Source organism: Mus musculus, chromosome 15 (assembly GCF_000001635.26).
Source record: "Mus musculus strain C57BL/6J chromosome 15, GRCm38.p6 C57BL/6J".
NCBI classification, from domain to species: Eukaryota; Metazoa; Chordata; class Mammalia; order Rodentia; family Muridae; genus Mus; species Mus musculus.
The window spans coordinates 36,236,280-36,254,257 of record NC_000081.6 but is presented as its reverse complement, the minus strand read 5'-3'; the positions used below and the strand labels follow the sequence as shown (position 1 = coordinate 36,254,257).

The 17,978-nt window shown below is 42.0% G+C and overlaps 1 protein-coding gene and 1 non-coding gene across 3 annotated transcripts in view; both read left to right on the top strand.

Moving 5' to 3' along the window:
- The window catches only part of Rnf19a (ring finger protein 19A), a 43,214-nt gene extending 28,890 nt beyond the window's left edge, over positions 1-14,324 (top strand). The window contains exons 5-10 of one of the 2 annotated variants that reach the window (NM_013923.2): positions 1,095-1,257; positions 6,393-6,507; positions 6,975-7,136; positions 8,629-8,842; positions 10,028-10,171; positions 12,193-14,324. In NM_013923.2, the coding sequence (NP_038951.1) occupies positions 1,095-1,257; positions 6,393-6,507; positions 6,975-7,136; positions 8,629-8,842; positions 10,028-10,171; positions 12,193-12,889 (1,495 nt within the window). In that variant the 3' untranslated portion in view covers positions 12,890-14,324. The remainder of the gene's footprint in view (positions 1-1,094; positions 1,258-6,392; positions 6,508-6,974; positions 7,137-8,628; positions 8,843-10,027; positions 10,172-12,192) is intronic. The other variant, NM_001357631.1, reaches the window with a different exon arrangement.
- Positions 14,094-14,212, top strand: Mir8097 (microRNA 8097). Its single transcript, NR_106173.1, has one exon. It is a non-coding gene; the product is annotated as a microRNA 8097 (primary transcript).
- Positions 14,325-17,978: the final 3,654 nt, after the last annotated feature.

Sequence of the window (17,978 nt, the reverse complement as noted above, 5' to 3'; positions counted from 1 at the left end):
TGGATTTTATTCTTACTTATATAAGCTTAAAAGTTAACAAATTGGGCTGGTGAGATGGCTCAGTGGGTAAGAGCACTGACTGCTCTTCCAAAGGTCCTGAGTTCAAATCCCAGCAACCACATGGTGGCTCACAACCACCTATAATGAGGTCTGTCTTCTGGTGCATCTGAAGATAGCTACAATGTACTTATTTATAATAATAAACAGCTGGGCTGACCAGAGTGAGCAGAGGTCCTAAATTCAATTTCCAACAACCAAATGAAGGCTCACAACTACAGTGTACTCATATACAAAAAATAAATAAATCTTTTTTAAAAAAGAGCACCAGCTGCTCTTCCAGAGGACCGTGTTTGACTCCCAGTACCCACATGGTGGCTCACAACCATCCACAATTCCAGTTCGGAGGATCCGACACCCTCCTCTGGTCTCCAGGGCACTGCACTTACATTGTGCCAGCCAAACACCTATATACATTTAAAAAAAAGTTAACAAATTATACTTAAATAACTTAGAATTAATAAAAATAGGAAGTAAAGGTTCCCAGTGTTACTGTTGAACTTTAGTGCTAATATTTGCTGTTCTGTGCAGTTAATCCAGCTCTTAATTTTCTTATCAATAAAGTGTCTCATTTAGGCACCCAAGATCGGTTGGTTAACTAACTAATTAAGTTGGTTTTTGAGGCAGGGCTTCTCTGTGTAGCTATCCTAGAGCTCTGTAGACCAGGATGGCCTTAAACTCACAGAGATCTACTTGTCTCTGCCTCCCAAATGCCAGGATTAAAGCGTAGGCCGCCACAGCCTGTCCCAAGGTGAATTTATGAGTGTATCAGTACACTCTTCAGAAACTTAGGTTTTGAAAGTCATGGAGAACTAGGGATAAATTTAAAATCATAATTAGCAATATCCTGTTCTTATAACTTTAGTGGATCTTTCTCTAATCTTTTGGCTTTTTAATGAACACAAAGTAAAAAGGAAGGGGTAATGAGGTATGAATGGGTAATGAAGAGGCAGTCCTTTCTGCAGTTGTTGCTTTGATGGTTTGTAGTTTATTTGTCCTGCTACTTCCTAAAAGCTATTATATAATTCCCCTCTCAGTCCCTCAGGTTGTACTTTTTGGGGGAAGAAACCCTGGAGCCGAAAGAAGAAAATCCTGTGGCAGCTGGGAACCCTTGTTGGTGCTCCCGTAGGGATTGCTCTCATAGCTGGCATTGCCATTCCCGCCATGATCATTGGCATTCCTGTGTACGTGGGCCGCAAGGTAAGTGCCTCTTCCTGCTGCAGCTTACTCTAAATTCTGTCTTCTTCTTCTTCTTCTCCTTCTCCTCCTCCTCCTCCTCCTCCTCCTCCTCCTCCTCCTCCTTCTTCTTCTTCTTCTTCTTTCTTTTTTTAAAAATTTTACTTATTTTTGGTTTTCCAAGACAGGGTTTCTCTGTGGAGCCCTGGCTGTCCTGGAACTCACTCTGTAGACCAGGCTGGCCTCGAACTCAGAAATCCGCCTGCCTCTGCCTCCCAAGTGCTGGCATTAAAGGCGTGCGCCACCACTGCCTAGCTAACTGTGTGTCTTCTTAGTAACAAAGGCCCTTTGCTTTGTTCTTTAACATAGAATTTGGTTTAAAATTCTTTACTATAAATGTTTTGGGCTGGGGATATAATTCTATTGGTAGAATTTTTCATGGCAAAGTCCTGGATTTGTTTTCTGGCACCACATAAACTGGTTGTGGTGGCCCATACTTGTAATTCTGACACTCAGGAAGTGGGAGCAGAAGGAGCAGAGGTTCAGAGTCATCTTCAGGATATAGGAAGCTTGAAGGTAGCCCGTATGTCTCAAAAATAAAACAAGGAAACTAACAAAAGACCCTATTTTATACAGTAAACTCGAGTGTTTTGCAAGCTAATATGCATGTATTAAAAACAACCTTCATTTAAAATTGTCACAATCTCTGTGTTATAGATTGAATGTCTGGTATGAAGTTTCGAAGGATAATTGACATTGTTCTCCCAGATATATCCTTGTAAAGTTATTTCTGTGAGATATTTAAGATAGAAATCAATAGCTAAGGAATGCATGCCCTCAAGCAAAAAATAATTAATGAGTTCTTAAATTCTTTACTCTTCAAAGCTTTTTCTACCTCCATTATATTACTGCTGCTAATAGTTTACAAGTTATAGCAGTCTTTGCTGGAAGTCCATTGCCAGCATTTGCTGATCCCTACTGCTGTCCTATAAACGTTGATATGTGTCATTAGCTAAGTAACCTTTTTTTGAAGAACTAATGAAATAATTTATGAAGTACTAAGAAGTCTGTTGCCATCTCAGTTAAATTAAGTAAATGTCAAGAAATTATGTAATCCTAGACGAATAAGAACAAAGAAAGCCATTTTCATAGGGAAATTAACAGTTGAAAAGTCCAAACTATATGGAGGGTGGGGTGTCCCTGTGTAGTCACCGTGTGGCCGTGGCTGTTCTGGAACTCAGAGATCAGCCTGCCTCTGCTTCCCAAAGGAAAGGTGGTTTCACCACACTCAGCCAATGACTAATCCTAACGTAGCACCCTAGGTATTTTAGCTTCTAATCTGTGTGTTGGAATAGTAAAGTTTACATTTACTTGTTCATGGTGTGCATGTGAGCCTGAGTAGAGGTTAGAGGACAACTTGCTAGAGTTGGTTTTCTGCTTCAACTGTGTTGTGCAGGGTCACGCTCAGATCGTCAGGCTTGACAGCAAATACTGTTACCCTCTGAACAACAGTGCGGTTTAGAAAGGTTCTATAATTGATCTTTAATCACATAGAAAGGGATTTGAGTCCAAGTAAATCTGTATATGAAGTCCCTCATAAGTTTCAGTCTAGCCATTGGGCACCCAGTCCTGGAGAAAGTACTTATCTATGCTATTGCCAGATGGCTGCTTCTTAGCTTGGGTTTCTGTTGCTGCAATAAAACACCATGACCAAAAAAAAAAAAAAAAGCAAGGAGGGAAAGAGTTATTGGGCTTATACTTTCACCTTGTATTCTATCACTGAAAGAAACAAGAATAGGAACTCAAGCTGGGCAGTGGTGGTGCAGATTTCTGAGTTTGAGACCATCCTGGTCTACAAAGTGAGTCCCAGGATAGCCAGAGCTATAAGAGAAACCCTGTCTTGAAAAACAAAAAAACAAACAAACAAAAGAATAGGAACTCAAACACATTAGGAACCTGGAGGAGGAGCTGCTGCAGAGGCCATGGAAGGGTGCTGCTTACTGGCTTGCTCCCCAAGGCTTGTTCAGCCTACTTTCTTATAGAACCCAGGACCACCAGCCCAGATACAGCACCACCCACCATCACTGGGCCCCACCAGTCACTGATTAAGGAAAGGCCTTAGAGCCGGATGGATCTTATGGAGGCTTCTTGTCAATTGTGGTTTGCTCCTCTCAGATGACTCGAGCTTGTGTCGAGGTGACATGACAGCCACCACAGCCACTGTTGTTAGGAAATACTTAGGTGGAGTCAGACTTCCCATTGTGTCTTAGTTCTGTGTATGCATAGTGCTCCTACACTTAGGATGAGAATGATCTTCTTCTGTAAGACAGCTACATGTACTTCATTTGCCTGCATGTCTGGTGCTTGCAGAAGCCAGAAGACAGCATGAGATTCCCCCAGAATGAGTTACAGACAGTTAGGAGCCGCCATGTAGTGCTGGTACTCAAACTCCGCTCTCTGGAAGAGCAGCATGTACTGTTAACTGCTGGGCCATCCTTCTAGCCCTGAAAATACAATCCAAAAAAAAAAAAAAAGGAAAACCAACATTACTTTTTAATTAGTTTTCATAGAAAGGCATATAGCTGGTTGGTACAGTACTTTGTCTAAGGAGGTTCTCTGTTAGATCCCAGATAGGAAAAAGAAAAAAAAGTTTTGGTGACTGGTGAGGAGGAACATAGATATCTCTAAGTGTTTATTTCAGAAGGCTCTTAAATAACCCTGTAAAGTGAGTGAGTTAGGGCCACAGCATGGTGGTAGAGCGTACAGCATGTGCAAGGGCCTGGATTTTATTCAGAACACTACAAAGAAGAAAAATAAATTATTTCCAATATACAAACTGTTGCTGTGATAAAACACAATGACCAAAAGCAACTTGGCGGTGGAAGGGCTTATTTGGTTTAGCTTCCTGATCACAGTTGATCATGGAAGGAAGTTGGGATGGAGCCTGGAGGCAGGAACTGAAGTACATTCCTTGAAGAGCTCTGCTTCCTGGATTGTGTTCTTATATGACCCAGGACCACTTGCCCAGAGGTGGAAACACCTACTGTAGGCTGGGTTATCAAGCATTAATCAAGAAAATGCCCCCACAGGCATGCCCATGGGTTAATCTAGTGTGAGCATTTTCCTTCCTTCCTTCCTTCCTTCCTTCCTTCCTTCCTTCCTTCCTTCCTTCCTTCCTTCCTTCCTTCTTTCCTTCCTTCCTTCCTTCCTTCCTTTTGCTTGTTTGGTTTTTTTGTTGTTTTTTCAGACAGGGTTTCTCTGAAGCCCTGGCTGTCCTGGAACTTGCTTTGTAGACCAGGCTGGCCTTGAACTCAGAGATCAACCATCTCTGCCTCTGGAATGCCGAGATTAAAGGTGTGTGCCACCACTGGCCAGTTTAGTATGGGCATTTTCTCTGTTAAGGGTCCCTCTTCCCAAATGATTCTAGCTTATGTCAGGTTGACAAAACACTAAGCAGCAAAGGAGCCTATTTTAATAACCTTTCATGCAGTTTACCAAAAAGATTTTTATTGAAAGCTCCAGTGCTTGGGAGGCTAAACCAGGATTGTAGCAATTATGGGCCAGGCTAGGCTGTAGTCCAAGACTCTGCATCACAAAAAATGTGAAGTGCCTATTGTTGTTTATACATGTACCTAAAGGGCAGGTTGATGTATTAGTGTTTCCTTTAAATAATGTTCTGTGATGTTTGGGATTGTATCAGCTCAGGAAAACCTAGTAAGTCCAGAAAGTGCCAGAAAACAGCTTTTAGTTACAACAAAAAGTAGAAGATGTGCCAAGAATAACAAACAAGCTAGGCATGCATATCACCAGCATTTAGGAGGTAGAAGCAGGCGGATCAGGAGTTCAAGGCTACATGATGAGTTGAGGAAAGCCTGAGCTACATGAGGTTAGGTGTTAAGAAGCTAGGGGTGAGGTCTCGGGAGATGGCTCAGTGATTAAGACTCTTCCAGAAGAGTTCTCAGTACCAGTGGGCAGCTTACAACTATCTGTAACTCTAGTCCCAAAGGATCCAGTGACCTCTTCTGGCCTCTCTGGCCAAAGGGCACACACATGGGTCACATACACATATAATGAAGTTTTAAAAATGAAAGAAACTAGTAGAAGCCTCCAAAGATGATAGGCTGTGCTGTACATCTATACTCCCAGCACATGAGAGGCTGAGGCAGGGGGATTACCTCAACTTCAAGGCCAGCCTGGACTGTATATAGAGCAATGTCCTGTCTTAGGAAGAAAAGAAGGAAGTGGGGGGGGGGGGATTGGGGAGAGCAAAAGCTGACAGAGGGTTCCTTTCCTTCCCATGATCTCATCTGTGTAGCTTAGCTTTGCCCTGCTGCAGGACCATGCCCAGGAATGGCTGAAAAGGATCTGTAGAACAAAACATAGAAGGGAGGACCTAGCACTTTACGTTAGAGACTACCTGTGTGCTCTGGAGGCTGTTCACTGTTCACAAGATGTCTTGAAACAGATGGGGAAATGCCCTTCATTAGTTTGGCTCCTACAGGCCCAAGAACAAAGCTACTAAAGTATTTCCCACTTTCATTTAATAACTCACAATCCATTTTTATGGCAATAATTCTATTTACTAATGTGGATTGTACAATGATGCTAAGTAAATTTAACTCCTTTGGTAACTGTTACTTTTCCTTGTCTATTTATTTGAACTACAAATAGGATTTTGATAATAATTTTGTTAATATTTTCTATCATAAAAAGGTATCTGGAGAAAAGTTGTATTTTAGTGATATTTGATTCATACAGCTCCTGCTTAGACTCAGCTTTTTCTTAAGAGTAAAAACAATCGCAGAAACCTCTCCTGGGGCAGATTCAGGGGGTCTTCTTTAGAGAGAAACCTGTGGAACTCTAATACTGTTTTTGTGAGATGGAATCTCATGGCCTGGGCCAGCTTTAAAGCAGCATTGTACACAAGAAAGACGTTTAACTTGTGACTCAAACTAAGATCTCCTGAGCCACTGCCTTCTTCTGTAACCAGGTCCTTAATAAGGAGCAATTTTGATATTGTGGTTTACCTTGAAGTAGAGCATTTGATTGGGATTGTGTGAGAAATTACTTCAGCTTTCTTATATGAGAAGAACTGTTTCATCTAAACTAAATTTATAATTTTTTCTCTCTCTAAACTTCCATTCCCATTTAAATTTAAGATTCATAATCGCTATGAAGGCAAAGATGTTTCAAAACATAAGCGGAATCTGGCCATAGCAGGCGGTGTCACCCTGTCTGTAATCGTGTCTCCGGTGGTAGCTGCAGTGACTGTAGGTAAGAATGGGCTTTACATCTTAGAAAGGTATTTTTAACTACTATGTTGTTGCTAAGAGTATTACTTTTAAAATGAAGAAGCAGTTTAAGTAGAAAACCTACAGAAGATTTCTCAAGTAACTTCATTAAAGTACTGTATACTGGAGAACCTAGTTTTAAGGCTGGGGCTTTAGTTCAGGGTTTCAGCGCTTCCCTCAGACATACACATAAGGCCCTATTTGGTCCCCAAGAACCGGTCAGGATAACTGATTGAGTAGCCCTTCTCCTCCACTTGCGTTGAGGAGCTTGTACTTAAAAAGTTCACAGACTCTTCTGTCCCTCATGGATACCCGAAGGCTACCTGGGAGTCTTGTATTTGCTGTATTCTAGCCAGATCTTCAGAGCTCTGTATACCTTCTCCTGAAATAGACATCATATTTCTGTGGTTTATTTTTGGTTTCTAATGACTTGATTTTACTCCCTTCTAGGCATTGGTGTTCCCATCATGCTAGCTTATGTCTATGGTGTGGTCCCAATTTCTCTCTGCCGAAGTGGGGGTTGTGGTGTCTCTGCGGGCAATGGGAAAGGAGTGAGGATTGAGTTTGATGATGAGAATGACATAAACGTCGGTGGGACTAACGCAGCCATAGGTGAGTCCTCAGACAGGAAAGGACTCGTGTCTTCATTATACCGTCTCCCTTTACTAGGCTCACTCTCCCTCTTCTCTCTTCTTCTCTTTCCTCTTTCACTCTGAGACAGGGTCTCACTGTAAAGTCTTGGCTGGCCTGGAACTTACTGTACACAGCAGGCTGGCTCTTGTTCCCATGTGATGGGGTTAAAGGTCATACGTGACAGACGGCTTGTAGTTTTCATGCAGAAGCTCAGCTGTGACAGGAGCTACCCAAGGCAGGAGTGAGTGAGAGAGAGAGAGAGAGAGAGAGAGAGAGAGAGAGAGAGGTGGTTCTGGTGCTTAACTCTTACTGAGAATGCCCTCTGGAAGGTAGAACCTTTGCCTGCACTGCTGTGCTCGGTACATTGTGACGTCCTGAGAAAAGGATGTGAGGAGAAATGAAAACAGTTACAGGTGGCCGATAAATCAAAACATTGTATTATTCAAAGAAATACGAATTAGAACTGTCATGGGCAGAAGTACAAAGAACCAAAGGCTTTACATACTGCCAGTAGAGTGTCAGTGATCAGCTTGCTTTAAACAGTGCTTTTTCTATACCCAGCAGTTTTTGTCACACCTGTTTTGTACTTTATGTGGATCTCTACAAGTGTCCCAGCCAGCTCCTCAGAACCCTGTCACTTTACTTCTGATTAGCTTCTCTTGAAATCTCACAATTGTCTACATGGAGAGCAGGGTGTCAGATGCCCTTGTTAAGGTCCAACTCCTACCCTGACTATCTGCATACACCCCTTCCCATCCTGTCTTACCCCACCTCTCCTCAAAGATGACAGTTACACTCCTGTTTCTAGGCTTTTAAACTTGTGGTTGCCTCTGCCTGGAATACTCTTCTCTCAGATAATTCTATGGCATACTTTTTCCCTGCCTTACAAATGCGACCTTATAAGAGGGCTTCATGGTCATATCCTAAAAGCTGTGTGCAGGGCTTACACATGTGTGCCACCATCTCTCCTTACTCTCTTACCTCCAGTGGTTCTGATAGCTTTGTTACACTATGATTGGATGTGTAATAGAAACCCAAATACTGGCATAAATAAGTAAATTCCTCAATACAAAGCATGTGAATAGTACTGTAAAATTACAACATAATGCTAACATGTCTTACAGTAGTTATAGACAATTAGAACTATAAACTATGAAATCAACTTCTTTCCCCATCTTTACTGATCTAGAAAATAGGATCTCTCACTGGAACCCCATGCTGGCCAGGGAGACATATTAAATAGTTCATTTAAAATTCCTACAACTTCTGGAATTAGCCAACAAAATAAGAAAATGACATCTTCAATTTAAGGCCAGTATCAAATTGAGCTGCACACCCTGAACTAGTTCTCTTTATGCCTAAGCATGGATGTAGTTTGTCCTTTGTAGTCTGAGATGATGTAGGAGTTGAAAGCCAGGAACATGAGGAAGGGGTCACTCCTATTTCATTTCTTGAATTATTTTACATTCAGATACAACATCAGTAGCAGAAGCAAGGCACAACCCTAGCATAGGAGAGGGAAGTGTCGGCGGCCTGACTGGCAGTTTGAGTGCAAGTGGAAGCCACATGGATCGAATAGGCACCATTAGAGACAACCTGAGTGAGACAGCGAGCACCATGGCATTAGCTGGAGCTAGTATCACGGGCAGTCTGTCGGGAAGTGCCATGGTAAACTGTTTCAACAGGTAAGTAAGAGCTGTTTGCTTTGTTTTGTTAAAGACCAGATATTAATTAGATGAACAATTTAAATACAAAGCATGATAATTATCCTAAGGTTAAAAAATAAAATTTGGGGAAAGTTGATAAGATTTTTTTGTTGTTGTTTTTTGTATTTTGTGTTTTTTTACTGTACTTGATACTGATGGAATAAAAACTAAGTCCTGAGGAATAACATTGCCCCTGTTAAAGCTCACCTAATTGCTGGAGCTGTGTGAGTGAAGGGAAGGCCATGACTTGCCTGGTCCCTGCTTCTGTGGGACAGACTGAATGTCCGAGGGAGGGAGGGAGACTTGACCCGCCGGTGCCCCAGATCCTGACACCAGCCTGGAGCAGTCAGTCGCCCTGCACCCTAAAGTGACAATGACCATCTCTCACTAAGTCTCACTCATACCCATAGAGATACAAGGAAAAATTAACATAATTATCTTACCTTGTTTTGTTTGTTTTTCTGATTCACCATTTCTGTTTTAGCTTTTTTATGTGAAGGAAGGTAGATGAATTAAAAGATAAATCAGTTTAGTTTGGGTAGTTTATAGTTGGACAGAAATTAATTGTAGTCGTATATATTGTTACCTCTTATTACACAATCAGATGTGGGCTGAAGTTGTTTATTAGAACCCTTTCAGTATAGAATTTTTTTTTTCATTATTATTTGAGATGGAGTCTCACTATATAGCCCTGGCTAACCTAAAACTCAACATATAGGCCAGGCTGCCCTCAAACTCAAATGATCAGCCTGCCTTTGTCTCCTAAGGGGATAGGATTAAAGATGCTTGCTACCATATGCAGTTAATAGAGGATAATAATTTTTTTAATTACTTGCTGATTTTTTTATGTTTATCAGTCAGTATATTCTGACTTTGTATTGTGTATTGAAACATGACAAAGGACTGTATCCTAGTGAAAATGAAGGAGAGCTTTAAGATGTTTTTGTTTGTTTTTCTCCTTTTGGTCATGTTCTCTTGACTCTCTTGGGCGGATGTTGTTCAGTATACCACATTATTATCTGTATCGTCAAACAAATGGGAACCGAAGAGTTGCAGTGTCTAACACTTCATTACTGAAGCTTTTATCTGACTTATATATAAAGATAGGCATTATGATTGCTAAGCTATAAATGATGGAGGGCTTATATAACCTTTCCCTTTAAGGTTGGAAGTACAAGCAGACGTACAGAAAGAACGGTGTAGTCTCAGTGGAGAGTCTGGCACAGTGAGCTTGGGAACAGTTAGTGATAACGCCAGCACCAAAGCAATGGCGGGATCCATTCTCAACTCCTACATCCCTCTGGACAGGTAAGAAAGCGTGCTTCTTCCTATAAGATCAGAGCGTTTTTTAAAATTTAAATTAAAAGGAATTATCCCTGTCAGTGGGCACAGTCTCTGAGAAAACAGTGAGCTGTTCAGAGGAAGAACTCCGTTAAGGGAAAAAGTAACTGTGGTTGTGAAGAGCAGGGAGGAGAGGCCTGTGGTATAGAACTGTGTGGCTGTGAAGAGCAGGGAGGAGAGGCCTGTGGTGTAGAACTGTGTGGCTGTGAAGAGCAGGGAGGAGAGGCCTGTGGTGTAGACACAGGCTGAATGATGAAAAATGTCCTGAGGTAGGAAATGCTGATGGCTGTGCCCACAACAGAAAAACAGTAAATGTACCTACTGCTGTTTTTAAACGTGAAGCATTAGCCCTACCAGACCTGAGACCCTGCGTTTAATTAACCCACAGCCTGACCTCCTGAGCAAAAGTTTGAAAAAAAAGAAAGAAGAAAAGTAGAGAGAGACTTCAGAAAACTGTTAATAACATGCATTAACAGTGGTTAGATTTAGATGAAACTTGGAGAGATTGTAGAAAGTAGGTCTGCCTTGCTTCTATCGCTGGTACTCCAGCTTCTGTGTGCCAGGCTGCCCAACGGGGAGAGCCTTCCTTGACTCAGGTCAAAAAGCACAGGTACTTTTTGTAGTGTGTGCACCAGAACCTTGGTCTTGAATCTCTTGTGTAGGTTGTCCTTGTATGATACTCCAGGGTTCTATCTGTTGTACGTAAGGGCTTCTCCATGCACACAGGACATAGCACACACATAGTCACTTGAAGTGCCCAGCAGAATTTCAGGGAAATGGTAGCCTGTGGTCCCTGATAAACAAGGAGAGAAGATCTGTGCCCATGCTTTCTTCAGTGACATGACCTGGACTGTTCACTGGCCCATTATTATCCTTACTGACGCTTAGATCCACATTTGGTGCCACAGAGTTGCTAGTCCATCCCTCATTGAGCACACCAGGATCTCCCCTGTCACTTGGTTGAGGGGCACAGGCACGCCCCCTTCTTCCAACACTGTCTTTGATTTTTAGAATCACTACTTTCATTTTCACTCAGTGCTTCTTCATAATCATCACTTAAATCAAAAAGAGAAAGGTTAATCCTTGCTAAATTCTCCCTCCTCAGAGTAAGAATTGTGTAAAATATCACCACTTGTTGAACTTAGCAGTGAGTTGACCTCATCCATTTACCCATTGAAGTGCTCAGTTCATTACGTTCTTGCTTCATGGTCAATTTTCCCCCTAAATCACTTCAAAATACAACCCAATCAGACATTTGCAATCAGCTAACATCATGCTAGCTCAAGACTTAGCAGCAGTTGGGTGTTATTTTTATCTCTTGGTAACAAGGCCTCTGCTATTCTATGCTGGGAACTGGGTTTTACAGACGTTTATGTTATTCCCACTATAGTGGGAACTTGGCCTGATTGGGTTGGAGAGAAGGCTCAGCAGTCCGTACCCCTTTTCTAGAACACCTAGGTTCAGTTCTCACTGAGCCCACGTTAGTGATTCATAGCTACCTGTAACTCCAGTCTCTGGGGGTCTCATGCCCTCTTCTGGCCTCTGCTGCCATATTCAGATACTCTCCTGGCCTCTGCTGGCACCTGCTCGCTCATCGCTCATGTGTGTGTGTGTGTGTGTGTGTGTGTGTGTGTGTGTGTGTGTGTGTGTGTGTGTATTTTAAAAGAAGTATTAAGATGATCCTCTTGGCAGTGTTCATAGTGATGTACACCTTTAATCCCAGCACTCAGGAGGCAGAGGCAGACAGCTCTCTTAAGTTCTAGATCAGCCAGGTTGCATAGTCAGTTACACCCTGTCTCAAACACAACAAGGACGGTCCTCTTACTTGTGGTTTTGTTAGTAGAATGTAATCTGCATTAAAATGCTCCAACAGCTTCTCTGTGTAGGCTTTAGAATTCTCATGGAAAAGCCTCTCTGCCTTTGTTCTCATCCCCACAGAAATACAAGTGAAGCCAGACTTAGCTTTATTTCTGTTACTCTCATTTCAGAGAAGGGAACAGCATGGAAGTGCAAGTGGATATTGAGTCAAAGCCATTCAAGTTCCGACACAACAGTGGAAGCAGCAGTGTGGATGACAGTGGTGCTACCCGAGGCCACACAGGCGGGGCGTCCAGTGGCTTGCCCGAAGGTAAATCCAGTGCTACCAAGTGGTCCAAGGAAGCAACAGGAGGAAAAAAGTCAAAAAGTGGTAAACTGAGGAAAAAGGGTAACATGAAGATCAATGAGACCAGAGAGGACATGGATGCACAGTTGTTAGAGCAACAAAGCACGAACTCAAGTGAGTTTGAGGCGCCATCCCTCAGTGACAGCATGCCGTCTGTAGCAGATTCCCACTCCAGTCATTTTTCTGAATTTAGCTGCTCAGACTTAGAAAGCATGAGAACGTCCTGTAGTCACGGCTCCAGTGATTGCCACGCCCGCTTCACAGCTGTGAACACCCTTCCTGAGGTAGAAAACGACCGACTGGAGAACTCACCACACCAGTGCAGCAGCGCTCTGCTTTCCAAAGCTGCTTCCTGTTCAGATGTCCCACAGCCCAGCCATGCTGCAGACGAGCATGGCACCAGCAGAAGTGGGGGGAAGCCTATGGTGGATTTGTGTTTTGGTGATGCACTGAGAGAGACAAATAATAACCACTCGCACCAGACAGCAGACCTGAAAGTTGCTGTCCAGACTGAAATTTAGGCCCGTGAATGCTGCAGAGTAAGAACCACTGAACAACCGTGTTGGGAGCTGGTTGAACCATGTGCGACTGTTAAGCTTAAGTTACCAGCAAAAGCCAGGTTTCATAATCGTAATGCAAATACATTTTGTATGTCTAGCAAAGCATTGTGTTTCATGTTGATATTAATTACCAAATTATGAATTGAAGGCTTTAAAGTGCGTTAGTACAAGATAGTAACATAAGAAAAAGGCATGTTTTGTGTTCTTGTCACAAAACACTGCTTGATGCACATACCTGTGTATTTAGATAGAAATTTGACTTAATTTATAACCGTATGATACTAACACTGTTCTACGGCATTCTTAAGGAAGATGGAGGCTTAGGGATGAGTGGTTAGTGACATTTTATTGAAACCACTAAGGGATGGAACGTGGCAGATTACTCAGTACATGATCCTCTTGGTAACATTTCTCTTCATAACTGAGCTGAAATTTCATTTCTTCATATGCAATGTGGATATCAAGCTTAATGCAGCCCATTGGTAACCATTTGGATACTTAGACACTTGAGCAAGATGGTGGCAGTTTTTGCACAACTCTGAAGTAGAAATACTTGGTACTGTTACATATCTCAAGTGTGGTTGTTGCCATTTTAGAAGACGGTAAAAGGTAACTAAGGGACTGACAGTGGCAGAAGACGGTCCCATTAGGATGGAAGTATTACAGTCACCTGTCACTAAGGCAAGTTAGTGCCCTTTGATTCTTGGTGCCTTTGGGAGAGACTGGGTTTTATGAGCCTCGTCATTTGAGGATTTTTCTCTATCATTTCCCATAATGTCTTCTCTAGTCACCTTGGATTATATAGAAAAATACAGGAAATAGGTAAACATGAATGTGATTATTAACTACACTGAAAAAGTATTCACCTACCAAAGACACACTCAGGCTTTAGTAAATTTAACGTTACATAACCTCAATTTTTAACATGTATATCTTTTTGAACCATGAAATCAAAACAATGCAGAGCTTGTACCAAGCTTATATAAAAGGTCTACGTGTGGCTTTGTTTCCTTTTCCTTTTGTTTACGGGGGATGTTCAGCTGACACGAGCAGAAGTTGGCCAAAATACTGCCTGCACTATTGACTTCCCACACAGCTCTCCCGGCAGACTAACCTCATAGTGGTCAAGTACTCCACCTTAGGTGTTTCCTCTAAGTGTTACCATTATGGTGCTACTGAGCATTTTCTTTTGGTAAACAAGGAAAATGTCCGGGCTGCAGCCGTGTGCCGTCCGTCGTTTTCCTCGCTGCATCCATTAATCTGCTTAGAGAACACTAGTGCCAGCTCTTTTAGCTGATACTGCTCATTATGGTATTTGTACATTTGTTTGCATTCCAATTTTGTTCAGTAATGAGTGTGTGAACAGCAGACATGAAATAAATGTAAATACTAATGGATTTGGTGTGTGCCCAGGAATTTTTACAACAATGGATTACTCATTTGTTATATTAGTTGGGGTTCTCTATAGGGACAGAATTGATAAAATGAATCTATACAAATAGAAAAGGAGATTTGTGGCTTACTACAGGCTGTGGTCCAGCTAGTCGAACAATGTTTGTCTACCAGTAACACTCCAAGAATACCGTAACTATTTAGTCCATAAGGCTGATGTCTCACCTGGTCTTCTGTATATGACAGAATCCCAAAGAAGTAGGCTCTAATGCCAGTGAAAGAATAGACTTCACTTTTGCAAACTGCAAAAGCTTCCTTTTTCATGTTTTTTATCTAGGCTGCCTCTAGAAGGCATGGCTCACACTAAAGGTAGACAGATCTTCCTACCTCAAGATCCAGGTTAAAGGTGGGTCTGGCCATTTCAAATGATTTAATTCCGAACAATCCCTCACAAATGTGTTCACCTGATTGAATTTTAATTCCAGATGTAATTTTTACTATGTAAAGCCATCACATTTGATATGTTGCAAAATTCATCAACGTTACAAGCCATTGAGATGATTCTGAGTTAGCCCAAAGAAAATACTTGCTGAATTTCTTAACCAACAATATTAGAACTAACCTTTTTCTCCATGGCAGATTTCCACCTTTATTCCCCTCCTCCCTGTGGATTCTTTTTTATCTTTTTCTTCTTTTTAGTTCTAGCTGTCCTGGAACTTACTATGCTAAACCAGGCTGGACTTGAACTCAGAGATCCTTCAGCCTCTGCTTCTTTTGAGTGCTGGAATTGCAGGCATTCACCACCATGCCCAGCTTCTATTTTATGAACACTGTGTTTTGGAAATTTTTTGAATTTATACAAAGCTATAAAGGTAAATTTTTTATTGTTTTTAAAAATTAATATATGAGCCGGGTGTGGTGGCGCACGCCTTTAATCCCAGCACTCGAGAGGCAGAGGCAGGCAGATTTCTGAGTTCGAGGCCAGGCTGGTCTACAAAGTGAGTTTCAGGACAGCCAGGGCTATACAGAGAAACCCTGTCTTGAAACCCCCCCCAAAAAATTAATATTTGATGGGGCGCACATAACATTCAAATATAGATCACAACTTTTTGAAGTAGTTCTGTTCTTCTACTTTTATTTGGGTCTTTAAGATAAAACGCAGGTTCTCAGGCTTGTGCCACAAAGCACCTTTACCTGCTGAGCCATCCTGCCAGCCTGTTTTACTTATAGGACTCTGGTTTTTGGATTTTTATTTGGTTAGTTTTGTTTGGGGGGGAAGTTGGTTTTTTGTTTGTATTTTTAGTATGTTTTTGTTTGTTTGTTTGTTTGGTTGGTTGGTTGGTTGGTTGGTTCAGGTTGTTGTTGAACTCATGATTCTCCTGCCTCAGCCTCCCAAGTATTATAATTAGATTCACAAAAGATCATGCCTTGCTATCTGTTGATGTTTGTATGTGCATTGTATTTGTGTGTTGCATGTGATAGATGTCTTGTTAGTTTGTCTGATTGTATCATTCAGACCTGATCTTGATCAAACTCTAGCCCTAAATTGTATGTACAGTGTTAGTTTTTCACTTTTTTTTTTTTATGTATTGGTGTTTTTTGAGATGGGCTCTCACTGTGTAGCTTGGTTGGCCTGGGATTTGCTCTGTAGACCAGGCTGTCTTTGCCTCCTTTGCTGGCACTGAAGGCATGTGCCACCACGCCTTTCCCCATAAGCCTCAGTTTTGATTGTTCCAAATGTACTGTTGATTTTTCACTCATTGACAGTCATATCTATAACTTTATAGATATAACTTTATAGATAAGATTCTTTAGGATTTTATATGTAGAAAATTACGTCAGAAATTATGTCTGAAAATACTTTGCTTCTTCCTTTGTAGTCTGGAAACCTTTTGTAGGTGTGCTCTTTGGCCTGTTGTACTGACTTCAGCCTCTAGGACAGTGTGAAGCAGGACTGAGAGTGACCATCCTAACCTATCTTAAGTCATAGGTTTCTGCTCCTTTAGCTTTTACTCAGTAAGTTCCCTGAAGTACAAACTGTTGCCTTGCAGGACTGGTCTGGAGGCCTTGGGTTTACCTCCTTTAAGATACAGTTCCCATACCATGAAGTGTCATGTTCAATAGTTCTTACTCTGATCAAAGGTTTGTATGGCCGTCACTAACTGCAGGACATTTTCATTAGCACCAGGGGTTCCTCTGGAACATTTGTTAACACTTGAGTCAGTGGATGGTAGATGTTTCAGTGGTCTCTGCTTTGTTATTTTTATGATAATGTTCTCATATATCTTCTTTTCATGGGTCTAGGAATGATTGGGCCAGTAGCAGTTGTGTTAAGTTTCTGAGAAACTTGACACTGTCTGTTCTCAGCAGCACTGTGTGTGATTGCAGCTCTGGCACACTCGCCAGGACGCTTTCTTTTTTGTTGTCGCATCTTGGTAAACCCCTGTGTAGCACAGGGTGAAACTTCACTGACTGAATTAGCTCCCAACATACCACTCCATTGTAGGAAACGGTCATTTCTGCTGCACAGACAAAAACACTGACCTAAAAAGACAAAAGCATAGAGCAAATGGCTGTAAACCTGCCTCAGGCACTGTTAAAACCCTAAGGGAAGACAGATAATCAAGTCGCTTTTCCGCTGTGCTGCCACGTGTGGCCTTGGTGTGACGCTGAAGATTCTGCAGCAAAGCAATTTAGTCCTTAGCTCTTTTTTCTCATGGACTGGAGTCTGTTTCACAACCTGGCTTAGATTCTATACCATTGTCCCTGTTGCCCCCAGGGTCCTTGAAAACTCCATTCACACTTTTTTTTTTCTACTAGAGAGCTTTATATTTGATTTCATTGTTTTTTTTTTCCCTCCAAATTAAGAATAATTTAAGGGTTATCCCCACCAGTGCTTCTTTCTGAGGGTCATAAATAGTTCCCTTCAGATTTAGTGGTTGCATATGGAGCTTCTCAGCCAGTAGGCTGGCCATGCCTGAGTTCCAGCTGTCTGAGGGCTTACAAGATCTGACTATGCAGGCACCCCAAGAGGGGGCCAGAGAGTGTCTCCTCTTCAGAGTCTTCTCAAAAATTGGAGCTTCTCCGATCTGACCTTGGAAAGCAGCCTTCCAGGTCCACTCATTGAGTGCCTGGCACTCAGCATCCTGGGCCACATGCTGCAGGTACAGTGGTTAGTGTGTACGGAAGGGTAGTTGATCCCTGTGGCCAGCTGCATGTGAGAACTGTCGCAGGCCAGGACCCAGGAGGGGGTGCCAGAGCTCCAGCACCAGTCACTTGTCTGCCTGTTTCTCCTGGAGATAGCATATGTAAAACATTCAAGGTGGTCATCTCATCCTCTTCCAGTAACATGGATGAATGCAGTTTGTCACCCATCCCTATTCAGAGGAGTGTCCTGAGTGCTGTGTGGTGTGAGCAGCAGAGTATACTTGAACAAGCTACGACACCATAAATATCTTAAGAGACTGCCAATGTATGTATATGCAACAATCCATTGTCCACTGTCTACAAAAATAATATTAAGAAGGAGAAAACATGTAGTGACAGTTCTGGAATTTTGGTTTCTCTAAATAACACAATATTCTAAGGATGTTTTTATTTTAATCCTAGATACAGAGATATGGGCTGCTTTGGATTGTCCACAGCAGCTATGATTTGC